The 16,617-nt window shown below is 36.6% G+C and overlaps 1 protein-coding gene and 12 non-coding genes across 13 annotated transcripts; all 13 read left to right on the forward strand.

The window, feature by feature from the left end:
* The first annotated feature begins 4,250 nt into the window (after positions 1–4,250).
* Positions 4,251–4,369, forward strand: LOC122522785. The gene has a single exon (XR_006305156.1). It is a non-coding gene; the product is annotated as a 5S ribosomal RNA (ribosomal RNA).
* A 297-nt stretch (positions 4,370–4,666) lies between these two features.
* On the forward strand, positions 4,667–4,785 carry LOC122522793. The gene has a single exon (XR_006305164.1). It is a non-coding gene; the product is annotated as a 5S ribosomal RNA (ribosomal RNA).
* Positions 4,786–7,368: 2,583 nt separating this feature from the next.
* Positions 7,369–10,215, forward strand: LOC122522769. Its single transcript, XM_043644040.1, has one exon. The coding sequence runs from the start codon at positions 7,369–7,371 to the stop codon at positions 10,213–10,215; it is 2,847 nt and encodes a 948-aa protein (XP_043499975.1).
* An 844-nt stretch (positions 10,216–11,059) lies between these two features.
* On the forward strand, positions 11,060–11,178 carry LOC122522794. The gene has a single exon (XR_006305165.1). It is a non-coding gene; the product is annotated as a 5S ribosomal RNA (ribosomal RNA).
* Positions 11,179–11,475: 297 nt separating this feature from the next.
* Positions 11,476–11,594, forward strand: LOC122522795. The gene has a single exon (XR_006305166.1). It is a non-coding gene; the product is annotated as a 5S ribosomal RNA (ribosomal RNA).
* A 295-nt stretch (positions 11,595–11,889) lies between these two features.
* LOC122522796 lies at positions 11,890–12,008 on the forward strand. The gene has a single exon (XR_006305167.1). It is a non-coding gene; the product is annotated as a 5S ribosomal RNA (ribosomal RNA).
* Positions 12,009–12,305: 297 nt separating this feature from the next.
* LOC122522786 lies at positions 12,306–12,424 on the forward strand. The gene has a single exon (XR_006305157.1). It is a non-coding gene; the product is annotated as a 5S ribosomal RNA (ribosomal RNA).
* Positions 12,425–12,717: 293 nt separating this feature from the next.
* Positions 12,718–12,836, forward strand: LOC122522787. The gene has a single exon (XR_006305158.1). It is a non-coding gene; the product is annotated as a 5S ribosomal RNA (ribosomal RNA).
* A 296-nt stretch (positions 12,837–13,132) lies between these two features.
* LOC122522788 lies at positions 13,133–13,251 on the forward strand. The gene has a single exon (XR_006305159.1). It is a non-coding gene; the product is annotated as a 5S ribosomal RNA (ribosomal RNA).
* Positions 13,252–13,547: 296 nt separating this feature from the next.
* On the forward strand, positions 13,548–13,666 carry LOC122522789. The gene has a single exon (XR_006305160.1). It is a non-coding gene; the product is annotated as a 5S ribosomal RNA (ribosomal RNA).
* A 297-nt stretch (positions 13,667–13,963) lies between these two features.
* Positions 13,964–14,082, forward strand: LOC122522790. Its single transcript, XR_006305161.1, has one exon. It is a non-coding gene; the product is annotated as a 5S ribosomal RNA (ribosomal RNA).
* A 297-nt stretch (positions 14,083–14,379) lies between these two features.
* LOC122522791 lies at positions 14,380–14,498 on the forward strand. Its single transcript, XR_006305162.1, has one exon. It is a non-coding gene; the product is annotated as a 5S ribosomal RNA (ribosomal RNA).
* A 297-nt stretch (positions 14,499–14,795) lies between these two features.
* LOC122522792 lies at positions 14,796–14,914 on the forward strand. The gene has a single exon (XR_006305163.1). It is a non-coding gene; the product is annotated as a 5S ribosomal RNA (ribosomal RNA).
* Positions 14,915–16,617: the final 1,703 nt, after the last annotated feature.

Raw genomic sequence — 16,617 nt, forward strand, 5'->3', positions numbered from 1 at the left:
ACAGAAACACAAAAAATCTCAGAAATAGCCGAAGACGTTAAGAAGACTCTCATAGAGGTCTTCCAAAAGCAATTTGACTGGCTTAAAGAGAGAGTCATCGAAAATTCAAAACGTATGGACGTTCTTTTTGATATCATCGAACAAAATGACAATGGACACGCATATTAATAAAAAAATAAAAAACAGACAGCAAAGACTCAACATAGTCAGCATAAATGTAAACTCGCTCATACAAAACTACAGAAGAGCAACTCTTCTTAAATTTATGAAAACACATAATCCCGACATCATTCTCATAAGCGAAACCAAGCTTAATAACATCCATAAAATATCATTCCAAAACTACGACATCATAAGAACAGACAGACAAAACTCCATTCAAGGTGGGGGTACCGCTATAGCAATAAAAAGAAACATCAAGTACACCAATATAAATCTGCAAGCACTTACGAACTCGAAAATATTAGAAACAACTGTGATAAAACTCAACCTCACCGATGGCGTTTCGATATACATAATTGCAGCTTACGCGGCAGGTAACCACAAAAAAGAATTCCATCTCGAATTCGCGAAAATGTTCCGATACCTGAAACTGGAAGCATCGAATAACTACTACGTAATAGCAGGTGATTTGAACGCGAAACACCAATACTGGAAAAATAACACATGCAATCCAAGAGGAACATTTCTATTCAATTGGCTGCAAGATAACGACATAGAGTATAAAGCTTGTCTAAGGAGCACAGATATCCCCTCATTTCCCAGAGGAAACTCATACATAGATATCTGTATAGCGGACTGTAGATTAGAGTTCCACAACACCGACAAAGACGGAAACTTGAGATGTTTACCCTACGATAGCGACCACAATGCGGTATCGATGACGATCTCCAAAGAAAAAGATACTCTTTTTACTTTAGAAGAGCAGGACATTTCACATTCTTTAAACTACAGACGAACCGACTGTGACAAATTTCGGAGATTTCTAAATAACTATTGTAGAATAAAGATACCCAAAGATAGAAACCTATCGAACAACGAAATAAATAGTTATCTGGCAGTGATGAACGAGGCTATAAAAAAAGCAATAAACTCAACGGTACCGAAAATAAAACACCGAGACTCAATGGAAGCATACTCTAATGAACGCATAAGAAAGATACAGAAGACAAAAAGCTATCTCATAACGAGAATAAATCGGGCATACAGGAGGTTCGAATATCATGATAATCCAGAACTTACGATGCTGAAAGACACATTATCGGAGGTTAAACAACAACTCAAACAAGAATACTCAATATCTATAAATAAATATTGGCGAAAGAAAATCCGTGATATTCCAAAAAACGATCCAGAAAATATGTTCCCAATAATAAACCGGATATTTAGACCACGTGGGAAAGCAGCGATCGCGAATCTACAGATACCAGAAAATAACACAGACTGCTAGAGAGCGGGAATCGATATAGAAACATTAAGCAAGAACAATCGAACAACTACATATAGCCGAACCGAAAGATAAGCTCAATGTAATAGGGGCACATTTTGAAAATATTCATACCCAAAATAGCGAGATGGTAAGGAACGTCTATGTAGACTGATCGAAGGGACAGTAAATAATCTCAAAAATGAAATTGTTGAAGAGGAACGCAATAAGACTACAGTGACAGAGTTTTCGGTGAACAACCTGCCGATAAACCCTCGAACGAAACTTGTAATTACTTCACCAACAAGGGAGAACTAATAAAAATATTCAGAAAGCTAAATAATAAAAAATCAGCAGGCATAGACAACATACCAAACATCGCTCTGAAAAACCTACCGGTAAAAATGATTGACCTATACGGAGTGCTCTTTAATAACGCACTGAACAACAAATATTTTCCGGACAGCTGGAAAAAAGCAAAGGTAGTAGCAATACCAAAACCAGGAAAAGACGCTACGGAACCATCGAGCTACAGGCCTATCAGCTTATTACCTAACATAGGAAAAGTTTCGAAATCCTCGTTAACAGAGCACTAACTAATTTCTGTAACGAGAACGATATTATACCGGAAAGACAATTTGGTTTCAAACACAAACACTCTACTCTACACGCAGTCAATAAACTCACCTCGGACATCTGCTGGGCACTCAATAATAACGAATGCGTGGGAGCTTGCTTAATAGATCTTGAGAAAGCCTTCGATACAGTATGGACAGACGGACTTATATACAAAATGATCAAGAAAAAATTTCCAGACCATTTGATCAAATTAACGTACAACATGATACAAGAAAAAAGTTTCGTGACGACCGATGGTAACGAGATAACAAATACTGTATTCGAAGTGAAGAATGGTCTCCAACAAGGAACAGTCAACTCACCAATACTCTTCAACATCTACAACAGCGACATACTGAGACTTTTTGGTTTTAACTCGAACAATAATAAATCTGCAATAGCATTCGCCGACGATTTGATCATCTATAACAAAGGGAAAAAAGCCACGATTATCCAAGAGCAATTAGAGAAAGCCTTTCACGAAGTATTATTCTACTGCGATTCCTGGAAGCTGAAAATAAACACAAGTAAATGCGAAACGATACTATTCAGACCACGACTCGACAAAGCGAACCGAGATGTGAAGAAAAATTGGAAGAGCTTTGGAATCAAAAAAGCGAAAGACTCGGATGAAAAATACCACACAAAACCACGGTAAAATACCTAGGAGTGTACATAGATACACATTTAACCTATAGATATCATATGTATGAGAAACTTGAGAAAGCAAAGAAAGGATTCCAGAAATTGGGGAGACTAATGCATAATGCTCACTTAAACCCAAAAATTAAAGTTAACTGCTACCTGACGATAATCCGCCCAATATTGACATATGGAAGCCCGATTTGGTTCAACCAAAATGCGGCAACGATGGAAAAAATCAGGTCATTCGAACGAAAATGTCTACGTGCCTGCCTGGGAAAATAGAACAGCTGACTCGAACTACCAAAAATACATAAGCAACGCAAAATTATACAATTTAGCAAATACAAGCAGAATAGATACGCATATTCTCAAACTGAATAGAGATCATTTCGCCAACACGAGGAAGTACCTGGCAATAGTCTAATCTCAGCAATAACATATCCAAACGACTCTTACTTCGAGAAAACGCTAATGACGGGATATATACCACCCGAAGCATTCATCTACCTAGATAAAATGGGATACATCCAGGACAATAATAACGTCCCTATAATATACCACATAAGTAGAAAAGCGAGGAAAACGACAATTGAATATGACCAATTCTTGGACAGCAGGAATCAATCCAACTGCTGGATATACAAAATGACGCTATCTAAGAAAGATCGTAAGGACCAGCATCGGCGGAATGTAAAGAAATATTGGTGGTTAAGCGATTGAAGGGAAAAGACAGAATAGATGAACTTTGATACAAACTAGCTACAAAAGTGCCATAAGAAAATCGACTAGTCAAGTCCAAAGACTGATATAATAAAAATTGTAAATAGTGTATATAAATATAGAAATAAGTAAGTTAGGTTAAGTAAAAAATAAATAGAACAAGCGAACAGTTTTGAAGCCTTTCTGTTCGATGAATGAAAGAAACGGAACAAAAGCGTAAACGTAAACTTGTGAACGCTAAAAATATATATATAAGGATCACGGATAGCCGTATAGCACTAAGTGTACCATGACTGTTCATGACATTGCGAGCCGCGTAACCGGCCTTCATGTCTCAACAACAACAAAATTATTATTTTATCTTTTGTTTATTATGAATCAATCAAACAATATTGTACTCTGTGGCTTAAAAAGAAACAAATAAACGTTTTAAAAAAAAAAAAAAAAAAGTACTAGTTCTCGTCCGATCACTAAAGTCAAGCATCGCTGGGCACGGTTAGTACTTGGATGGGTGACCGCTTGGGAACACCGTGTGCTGTTGACATTCTTCTTTTTTTTTCTATTTTTGTTAGAAATATCGTCAAGATGAAACCAAATATAACATATTTCGATAATATAATTCTTTTTTCTACACGAAACCACTTACCGAACGATTCTTTACAACCTCTCCTGCTTTATTAATTGTGTCAGATCTTTTTACCAGATCGATCGAAAATTTTCATATAAACTGTGTTTTCCGAGACTCGTACGTATCAGGCGTCTTGTAGTATTTTCTTTTGTTTTTTCCATAGTTGTGCTACGAATTCAATGGTTAAGAACAATTAATAGATGTGTTGTTCTCGTCAACGGCCATACCGCGATGAAAGTACTAGTTCTCGTCCGATCACTAAAGTCAAGCATCGCTGGGCACGGTTAGTACTTGGATGGGTGACCGCTTGGGAACACCGTGTGCTGTTGACATTCTTCTTTTTTTTTCTATTTTTGTTAGAAATATCGTCAAGATGAAACCAAATATAACATATGTCGATAATATAATTCTTTTTTCTACACGAAACCACTTACCGAACGATTCTTTACAACCTCTCCTGCTTTATTAATTGTGTCAGATCTTTTTACCAGATCGATCGAAAATTTTCATATAAACTGTGTTTTCCGAGACTCGTACGTATCAGGCGTCTTGTAGTATTTTCTTTTGTTTTTTCCATAGTTGTGCTACGAATTCAATGGTTAAGAACAATTAATAGATGTGTTGTTCTCGTCAACGGCCATACCGCGATGAAAGTACTAGTTCTCGTCCGATCACTAAAGTCAAGCATCGCTGGGCACGGTTAGTACTTGGATGGGTGACCGCTTGGGAACACCGTGTGCTGTTGACATTCTTCTTTTTTTTTCTATTTTTGTTAGAAATATCGTCAAGATGAAACCAAATATAACATATTTCGATAATATAATTTTTTTTTCTACACGAAACCACTTACCGAACGATTTTTTACAACCTCTCCTGCTTTATTAATTGTGTCAGATCTTTTTACCAGATCGATCGAAAATTTTCATATAAACTGTGTTTTCCGAGACTCGTACGTATCAGGCGTCTTGTAGTATTTTCTTTTGTTTTTTCCATAGTGGTGCTACGAATTCAATAGTTAAGAACAATTAATAGATGTGTTGTTCTCGTCAACGGCCATACCGCGATGAAAGTACTAGTTCTCGTCAGTTCTCGTCGAACCGTCGAGGCGAGTGGATCGTGCCGGAGCTCGTACGTGAGTGAACCGCTCCTCGCGCCATCGAGGCGAGTGGATGGTGCCGGAATTTGTAAGTGAGTGAAATTCGACGTGAATTTTCACGTTTAGTGCAGAAACTGGATCGACCAGTGCTATAATAAGAAAGAAACTATTAGAAAAAGCAAAGAAAATATTAATCTAACCATCGATAATTACTTTCGATTAACATGCCAGCCTCCTGCAGAGGAGGTGGCAGTAACGGAGGTATATACAAATAGTAGTAATATGGATATTAACAAAGCTGAAATGGAAACACAAGGAAATACAATGACCAAAAAACGCGCTCGCCTGAACCCGAAACCTAATATACCCGAGAAGAGGGACAGACAGGGGGAAAAAACATATGTAGACACCGATGAAGAAAAACCTCACAGTGTAAATGAAGAAACTACCGACCTTTGGCGTTCTATAATGCAGAAAAAAATTGACAATCTTTCGGAGACCATCGAAGAACTAAGAAAAATGAACGAAGAATTAAAGAACGAGAACGAAAAATTGAAGAAAACGGAAAAGAAAAGAACAATCGCCACGCCGGCTTCAAATATAATCCCTGAATCGAGTAGCGTAAAATCATTTGAAAATAATATAAAGCTTAGTAACAGATTCGCTCCGTTAACCCCCAAGGACGATGTAGAAGCGAAGCAACAACGAACCGAAGTAAGAAAAGAAAACACCGATACACCGAAACAACCGCGGCTTACCGCACAAGAACGAACTACGGAAAAAAAATGTAAACTACCTCCGATAAACATCGTTGGAAAAAACGCGAGAACGATAACGACAGCTCTGAAGAAAGAACTTAAAATCGAGGAATTCTATGTGAGAGACAATGGAGAAAACAAACTGACGTTGAACGTATCCAGTTACGAAGACTACGATAAAGTCAAGGCGGCCTTAGACCAATCAAATACAAGGTATTTCACATACACCCCAAAAACTGAAAAGAATCAAACGTTCATACTTAAAGGAATGAACAATAGTTTCGAACCAGAAGAAATTCTCAATGAGCTAAAAGAAATGAATATTAAAGACCTTGAATTCATCAAAGTATCGAGATTCACAACAGCTCATGCATTGAAAATGAACAAGAAACTTCCAATGTTCATTGTGCAGATATCGGCAGCAAGCATATCCTCAAAATTGCGCAGCATTAAATATGTCAACCATCAAGTAATAAGATGGGAAAAACTGAGAAAAACCGAAATCATCCAATGCAAAAAATGCCAAAGACTCGGACATGTAGCATCCAATTGTAACATGGGGTACCGATGCGTCAAATGTGACGAGAACCACGAGCCAGGTCAATGTAAAATCAACAAACAAGACAAAGAGATAAATAGAGAAATCCTCTTCTGTATATTGTGCAACAATCATGGACACCCTGCATCGTACAAAGGCTGCCCGAAGAGACTAGCATGGCTAAACAAAATCAAAGAAAAGAAACGAGTAGAACAAGAAAGGAGGCAACACAAAATCTTACAAATAAATAACTATGTGAGACCTAACCTCCGATACTCTGAAGTCATAAAAAACAACCCGACAAACACAGAGTGGGTCGCAGAGAAGCATTCGCCACTAACGTTATCCAAAACCACCAACCGATAACAGAAACACAAAAAATCTCAGAAATAGCTGAAGACGTTAAGAAGACTCTCATAGAGGTCTTCCAAAAGCAATTTGACTGGCTTAAAGAGAGAGTCATCGAAAATTCAAAACGTATGGACGTTCTTTTTGATATCATCGAACAAAATGACAATGGACACGCATATTAATAAAAAAATAAAAAACAGACAGCAAAGACTCAACATAGTCAGCATAAATGTAAACTCGCTCATACAAAACTACAGAAGAGCAACTCTTCTTAAATTTATGAAAACACATAATCCCGACATCATTCTCATAAGCGAAACCAAGCTTAATAACATCCATAAAATATCATTCCAAAACTACGACATCATAAGAACAGACAGACAAAACTCCATTCAAGGTGGGGGTACCGCTATAGCAATAAAAAGAAACATCAAGTACACCAATATAAATCTGCAAGCACTTACGAACTCGAAAATATTAGAAACAACTGTGATAAAACTCAACCTCACCGATGGCGTTTCGATATACATAATTGCAGCTTACGCGGCAGGTAACCACAAAAAAGAATTCCATCTCGAATTCGCGAAAATGTTCCGATACCTGAAACTGGAAGCATCGAATAACTACTACGTAATAGCAGGTGATTTGAACGCGAAACACCAATACTGGAAAAATAACACATGCAATCCAAGAGGAACATTTCTCTTCAATTGGCTGCAAGATAACGACATAGAGTATAAAGCTTGTCTAAGGAGCACAGATATCCCCTCATTTCCCAGAGGAAACTCATACATAGATATCTGTATAGCGGACTGTAGATTAGAGTTCCACAACACCGACAAAGACGGAAACTTGAGATGTTTACCCTACGATAGCGACCACAATGCGGTATCGATGACGATCTCCAAAGAAAAAGATACTCTTTTTACTTTAGAAGAGCAGGACATTGCACATTCTTTAAACTACAGACGAACCGACTGGGACAAATTTCGGAGATTTCTAAATAACTATTGTAGAATAAAGATACCCAAAGATAGAAACCTATCGAACAACGAAATAAATAATTATCTGGCAGTGATGAACGAGGCTATAAAAAAAGCAATAAACTCAACGGTACCGAAAATAAAACACCGAGACTCAATGGAAGCATACTCTAATGAACGCATAAGAAAGATACAGAAGACAAAAAGCTATCTCATAACGAGAATAAATCGGGCATACAGGAGGTTCGAATATCATGATAATCCAGAACTTACGATGCTGAAAGACACATTATCGGAGGTTAAACAACAACTCAAACAAGAATACTCAATATCTATAAATAAATATTGGCGAAAGAAAATCCGTGATATTCCAAAAAACGATCCAGAAAATATGTTCCCAATAATAAACCAGATATTTAGACCACGTGGGAAAGCAGCGATCGCGAATCTACAGATACCAGAAAATAATACAGACTTGCTGGAGAGAGCGGGAATCGATATAGAAACATTAAGCAAGAACCAATCGAACAACTACATTATAGCCGAACCGAAAGATAAGCTCAATGTAATAGGGGCACATTTTGAAAATATTCATACCCAAAATAGCGAGTTGGGTAAGGAACGTCTATGTAGACTGATTGAAGGGACAGTAAATAATCTCAAAAATGAAATTCTTGAAGAGGAACGCAATAAGATTACAGTGACAGAGTTTTCGGTTAACAACCGTGCCGATGAACCCTCGAACGAAACTTGTAATTACTTCACCAACAAGGGAGAACTAATAAAAATATTCAGAAAGCTAAATAATAAAAAATCAGCAGGCATAGACAACATACCAAACATCGCTCTGAAAAACCTACCGGTAAAAATGATTGACCTATACGGAGTGATCTTTAATAACGCACTGAACAACAAATATTTTCCGGACAGCTGGAAAAAAGCAAAGGTAGTAGCAATACCAAAACCAGGAAAAGACGCTACGGAACCATCGAGCTACAGGCCTATCAGCTTATTACCTAACATAGGAAAAGTTTTCGAAATCCTCGTTAACAGAGCACTAACTAATTTCTGTAACGAGAACGATATTATACCGGAAAGACAATTTGGTTTCAAACACAAACACTCTACTCTACACGCAGTCAATAAACTCACCTCGGACATCTGCTGGGCACTTAATAATAACGAATGCGTAGGAGCTTGCTTAATAGATCTTGAAAAAGCCTTCGATACAGTATGGACAGACGGACTTATATACAAAATGATCAAGAAAAAATTTCCAGACCATTTGATCAAATTAACGTACAACATGATACAAGAAAAAAGTTTCGTGACGACCGATGGTAACGAGATAACAAATACTGTATTCGAAGTGAAGAATGGTCTCCAACAAGGAACAGTCAACTCACCAATACTCTTCAACATCTACAACAGCGACATACTGAGACTTTTTGGTTTTAACTCGAACAATAATAAATCTGCAATAGCATTCGCCGACGATTTGATCATCTATAACAAAGGGAAAAAAGCCACGATTATCCAAGAGCAATTAGAGAAAGCCTTTCACGAAGTATTATTCTACTGCGATTCCTGGAAGCTGAAAATAAACACAAGTAAATGCGAAACGATACTATTCAGACCACGACTCGACAAAGCGAACCGAGATGTGAAGAAAAATTGGAAGAGCTTTGGAATCAAAAAAGCGAAAGACTCGGATGATAAAATACCACACAAAACCACGGTAAAATACCTAGGAGTGTACATAGATACACATTTAACCTATAGATATCATATGTATGAGAAACTTGAGAAAGCAAAGAAAGGATTCCAGAAATTGGGGAGACTAATGCATAATGCTCACTTAAACCCAAAAATTAAAGTTAACTGCTACCTGACGATAATCCGCCCAATATTGACATATGGAAGCCCGATTTGGTTCAACCAAAATGCGGCAACGATGGAAAAAATCAGGTCATTCGAACGAAAATGTCTACGTGCCTGCCTGGGAAAATATAGAACAGCTGACTCGAACTACCAAAAATACATAAGCAACGAAAAATTATACAATTTAGCAAATACAAGCAGAATAGATACGCATATTCTCAAACTGAATAGAGATCATTTCGCCAACACGAGGAAGGTACCTGGCAATAGTCTAATCTCAGCAATAACATATCCAAACGACCCTTACTTCAAGAAAATGCTAATGACGGGATATATACCACCCGAAGCATTCATCTACCTAGATAAAATGGGATATATCCAGGACAATAATAACGTCCCTATAATATACCACATAAGTAGAAAAGCGAGGAAAACGACAATTGAATATGACCAATTCTTGGACAGCAGGAATCAATCCAACTGCTGGACATACAAAATGACGCTATCTAAGAAAGATCGTAAGGACCAGCATCGGCGGAATGTAAAGAAATATTGGTGGTTAAGCGATTGAAGGGAAAAGACAGAACAGATGATATTTGATACAAACTAGGGAAAAAAGTGCCATAACAAGAATCAACTAGTCAAGTCCAAAGACTGATATAATAAAAATTGTAAATAGTGTATATAAATATAGAAATAAGTAAGTTAGGTTAAGTAAAAAATAAATAGAACAAGCGAACAGTTTTGAAGCCTTTCTGTTCGATGAATGAAAGAAACGGAACAAAAGCGTAAACGTAAACCTTGTGAACGCTAAAAATATATATATATAAGGATCACGGATAGCCGTATAGCACTAAGTGTACCATGACTGTACATGACATTGCGAGCCGCGTAACCGGCCTTTATGTCTCAACAACAACAAAATTATTATTTTATCTTTTGTTTATTATGAATCAATCAAACAATATTGTACTCTGTGGCTTAAAAAGAAACAAATAAACGTTTTTTTAATAATAATAATAATGTACTAGTTCTCGTCCGATCACTAAAGTCAAGCATCGCTGGGCACGGTTAGTACTTGGATGGGTGACCGCTTGGGAACACCGTGTGCTGTTGACATTCTTCTTTTTTTTTCTATTTTTGTTAGAAATATCGTCACGATGAAACCAAATATAACATATTTCGATAATATAATTTTTTTTTCTACACGAAACCACTTACCGAACGATTTTTACAACCTCTCCTGCTTTATTAATTGTGTCAGATCTTTTTACCAGATCGATCGAAAATTTTCATATAAACTGTGTTTTCCGAGACTCGTACGTATCAGGCGTCTTGTAGTATTTTCTTTTGTTTTTTCCATAGTGGTGCTACGAATTCAATAGTTAAGAACAATTAATAGATGTGTTGTTCTCGTCAACGGCCATACCGCGATGAAAGTACTAGTTCTCGTCCGATCACTAAAGTCAAGCATCGCTGGGCACGGTTAGTACTTGGATGGGTGACCGCTTGGGAACACCGTGTGCTGTTGACATTCTTCTTTTTTTTTCTATTTTTGTTAGAAATATCGTCAAGATGAAACCAAATATAACATATGTCGATAATATAATTCTTTTTTCTACACGAAACCACTTACCGAACGATTCTTTACAACCTCTCCTGCTTTATTAATTGTGTCAGATCTTTTTACCAGATCGATCGAAAATTTTCATATAAACTGTGTTTTCCGAGACTCGTACGTATCAGGCGTCTTGTAGTATTTTCTTTTGTTTTTTCCATAGTTGTGCTACGAATTCAATGGTTAAGAACAATTAATAGATGTGTTGTTCTCGTCAACGGCCATACCGCGATGAAAGTACTAGTTCTCGTCCGATCACTAAAGTCAAGCATCGCTGGGCACGGTTAGTACTTGGATGGGTGACCGCTTGGGAACACCGTGTGCTGTTGACATTCTTCTTTTTTTTTCTATTTTTGTTAGAAATATCGTCACGATGAAACCAAATATAACATATTTCGATAATATAATTTTTTTTCTACACGAAACCACTTACCGAACGATTTTTACAACCTCTCCTGCTTTATTAATTGTGTCAGATCTTTTTACCAGATCGATCGAAAATTTTCATATAAACTGTGTTTTCCGAGACTCGTACGTATCAGGCGTCTTGTAGTATTTTCTTTTGTTTTTTCCATAGTGGTGCTACGAATTCAATAGTTAAGAACAATTAATAGATGTGTTGTTCTCGTCAACGGCCATACCGCGATGAAAGTACTAGTTCTCGTCCGATCACTAAAGTCAAGCATCGCTGGGCACGGTTAGTACTTGGATGGGTGACCGCTTGGGAACACCGTGTGCTGTTGACATTCTTCTTTTTTTTTCTATTTTTGTTAGAAATATCGTCAAGATGAAACCAAATATAACATATTTCGATAATATAATTTTTTTTTCTACACGAAACCACTTACCGAACGATTCTTTACAACCTCTCCTGCTTTATTAATTGTGTCAGATCTTTTTACCAGATCGATCGAAAATTTTCATATAAACTGTGTTTTCCGAGACTCGTACGTATCAGGCGTCTTGTAGTATTTTCTTTTGTTTTTTCCATAGTGGTGCTACGAATTCAATAGTTAAGAACAATTAATAGATGTGTTGTTCTCGTCAACGGCCATACCGCGATGAAAGTACTAGTTCTCGTCCGATCACTAAAGTCAAGCATCGCTGGGCACGGTTAGTACTTGGATGGGTGACCGCTTGGGAACACCGTGTGCTGTTGACATTCTTCTTTTTTTTTCTATTTTTGTTAGAAATATCGTCAAGATGAAACCAAATATAACATATGTCGATAATATAATTTTTTCTACACGAAACCACTTACCGAACGATTTTTTACAACCTCTCCTGCTTTATTAATTGTGTCAGATCTTTTTACCAGATCGACGAAAATTTTCATATAAACTGTGTTTTCCGAGACTCGTACGTATCAGGCGTCTTGTAGTATTTTCTTTTGTTTTTTCCATAGTGGTGCTACGAATTCAATAGTTAAGAACAATTAATAGATGTGTTGTTCTCGTCAACGGCCATACCGCGATGAAAGTACTAGTTCTCGTCCGATCACTAAAGTCAAGCATCGCTGGGCACGGTTAGTACTTGGATGGGTGACCGCTTGGGAACACCGTGTGCTGTTGACATTCTTCTTTTTTTTTCTATTTTTGTTAGAAATATCGTCAAGATGAAACCAAATATAACATATGTCGATAATATAATTCTTTTTTCTACACGAAACCACTTACCGAACGATTCTTTACAACCTCTCCTGCTTTATTAATTGTGTCAGATCTTTTTACCAGATCGATCGAAAATTTTCATATAACTGTGTTTTCCGAGACTCGTACGTATCAGGCGTCTTGTAGTATTTTCTTTTGTTTTTTCCATAGTTGTGCTACGAATTCAATGGTTAAGAACAATTAATAGATGTGTTGTTCTCGTCAACGGCCATACCGCGATGAAAGTACTAGTTCTCGTCCGATCACTAAAGTCAAGCATCGCTGGGCACGGTTAGTACTTGGATGGGTGACCGCTTGGGAACACCGTGTGCTGTTGACATTCTTCTTTTTTTTTCTATTTTTGTTAGAAATATCGTCACGATGAAACCAAATATAACATATTTCGATAATATAATTTTTTTTTCTACACGAAACCACTTACCGAACGATTTTTACAACCTCTCCTGCTTTATTAATTGTGTCAGATCTTTTTACCAGATCGATCGAAAATTTTCATATAAACTGTGTTTTCCGAGACTCGTACGTATCAGGCGTCTTGTAGTATTTTCTTTTGTTTTTTCCATAGTGGTGCTACGAATTCAATAGTTAAGAACAATTAATAGATGTGTTGTTCTCGTCAACGGCCATACCGCGATGAAAGTACTAGTTCTCGTCCGATCACTAAAGTCAAGCATCGCTGGGCACGGTTAGTACTTGGATGGGTGACCGCTTGGGAACACCGTGTGCTGTTGACATTCTTCTTTTTTTTTCTATTTTTGTTAGAAATATCGTCAAGATGAAACCAAATATAACATATTTCGATAATATAATTTTTTTTTCTACACGAAACCACTTACCGAACGATTCTTTACAACCTCTCCTGCTTTATTAATTGTGTCAGATCTTTTTACCAGATCGATCGAAAATTTTCATATAAACTGTGTTTTCCGAGACTCGTACGTATCAGGCGTCTTGTAGTATTTTCTTTTGTTTTTTCCATAGTGGTGCTACGAATTCAATAGTTAAGAACAATTAATAGATGTGTTGTTCTCGTCAACGGCCATACCGCGATGAAAGTACTAGTTCTCGTCCGATCACTAAAGTCAAGCATCGCTGGGCACGGTTAGTACTTGGATGGGTGACCGCTTGGGAACACCGTGTGCTGTTGACATTCTTCTTTTTTTTTCTATTTTTGTTAGAAATATCGTCAAGATGAAACCAAATATAACATATTTCGATAATATAATTTTTTTTTCTACACGAAACCACTTACCGAACGATTCTTTACAACCTCTCCTGCTTTATTAATTGTGTCAGATCTTTTTACCAGATCGATCGAAAATTTTCATATAAACTGTGTTTTCCGAGACTCGTACGTATCAGGCGTCTTGTAGTATTTTCTTTTGTTTTTTCCATAGTGGTGCTACGAATTCAATAGTTAAGAACAATTAATAGATGTGTTGTTCTCGTCAACGGCCATACCGCGATGAAAGTACTAGTTCTCGTCCGATCACTAAAGTCAAGCATCGCTGGGCACGGTTAGTACTTGGATGGGTGACCGCTTGGGAACACCGTGTGCTGTTGACATTCTTCTTTTTTTTTCTATTTTTGTTAGAAATATCGTCAAGATGAAACCAAATATAACATATTTCGATAATATAATTTTTTTTTCTACACGAAACCACTTACCGAACGATTCTTTACAACCTCTCCTGCTTTATTAATTGTGTCAGATCTTTTTACCAGATCGATCGAAAATTTTCATATAAACTGTGTTTTCCGAGACTCGTACGTATCAGGCGTCTTGTAGTATTTTCTTTTGTTTTTTCCATAGTGGTGCTACGAATTCAATAGTTAAGAACAATTAATAGATGTGTTGTTCTCGTCAACGGCCATACCGCGATGAAAGTACTAGTTCTCGTCCGATCACTAAAGTCAAGCATCGCTGGGCACGGTTAGTACTTGGATGGGTGACCGCTTGGGAACACCGTGTGCTGTTGACATTCTTCTTTTTTTTTCTATTTTTGTTAGAAATATCGTCACGATGAAACCAAATATAACATATTTCGATAATATAATTTTTTTTCTACACGAAACAACTTACCGAACGATTCTTTACAACCTCTCCTGCTTTATTAATTGTGTCAGATCTTTTTACCAGATCGATCGAAAATTTTCATATAAACTGTGTTTTCCGAGACTCGTACGTATCAGGCGTCTTGTAGTATTTTCTTTTGTTTTTTCCATAGTTGTGCTACGAATTCAATGGTTAAGAACAATTAATAGATGTGTTGTTCTCGTCAACGGCCATACCGCGATGAAAGTACTAGTTCTCGTCCGATCACTAAAGTCAAGCATCGCTGGGCACGGTTATCTGATTTCTTCCGAACAAATGTACACTTTTTATATATACATGTATAGATAGTAATTTTCTTCATCAAAGGATTTTAAGGGTTTGTATAAGTATTAGCGACAATGGGACCCTCAAGCGGCTACTAATTGCGTGCTTGCGTGCAAAGTTGTGATAAAGTGCGCATAGCTCGCTTTGAGCGGCGTGGGAATTACGTTTTATAAAAGACAAAAGTAAAGGAAGCGCAGAGCAAGTAGCTTTAAACGACTTCTAAGTGGAAGAAGAAGGAATTCTCTATGGATCGGGTATTGCAGTTGAATATTTTTATAAGATTTCATAGATTAAATCCTACTTGAATATTTAAATGCGTTTTTCTGAATACTCTGTTTTTCATAACTCGTCTCCACGATATTTTAAAATCGGGTTTATCGATTGCTTTGAAATTTTAATGGTAAATTTGGCATATTTATAATCTTAGGATGATCTAGAGTCATTCGATTATTTCTAGCATTTCTATTTTTATCGAAGCAAAATTATTGAAAAAAATCGTGAAACTTTAAAATTAATTTTCAAAAGGTTGTGTATTATACAATTTATAATATTTTCTAATAATCGTTGTTCATTCTATCGCCAAATGTTTACAGCTTAAAATGCCGTTAGAGTTTTTGATTTCGGATAAACCAATCAGCCGGAATCATGAAGACACTCAAACACCTTTCTTTGAAGATGGGTGTCTTCGGACTATTACGACTCATGTTCTTTTGGAGATTTATGCCTAAAAATTTTTTTTCACTCTTCTGAAATGTTAATAAATATAGCATAAAAAGCTCAAAGTCCTATCTTTTTATTGGGGTCGTCAAGAAAAATTACTAAAAAATGCTTAAAAATCCGGTCATCACACGGAGTGACCCCCTTAATCTGGCTTTTGTAGTGTGCAAAAAAGACGGAACTACGTGGATTATTGTTGATTATAGAAGATTATATAATATTACTAAATTAGTTCATTATCCAACCCTAAATTTTGATGATTTATTGGAAAAACTGAATGAAGTGTAACATAAAGAACGATTTGAATAAGGATGAATAACTACTGTTAAATTAATAATATGTAATATTGTGTACGTAAAAAGAAACCTTGAAACGACAGGGCAATTTATCAAACTTCAAGCTGTTAACAAAGGACTTTTAGTTATTGTTGAATTTGGACCATATTATACGTATAAAGTTAAAAAGCTAAGTGAAGTATGCGATCACAGATATGAAAGTTGTTCGATTAAAGGTCGGGGTGAATGACAGTTTTGTGCGAAGTATTACTAAATATGGATCATATATTTTAACAAAACACAAGAAAATAGA

The sequence above is a fragment of the Polistes fuscatus genome, unplaced genomic scaffold (assembly GCF_010416935.1).
Source record: "Polistes fuscatus isolate 324 unplaced genomic scaffold, CU_Pfus_HIC Scaffold58, whole genome shotgun sequence".
In the NCBI taxonomy this organism is placed as follows: Eukaryota; Metazoa; Arthropoda; class Insecta; order Hymenoptera; family Vespidae; genus Polistes; species Polistes fuscatus.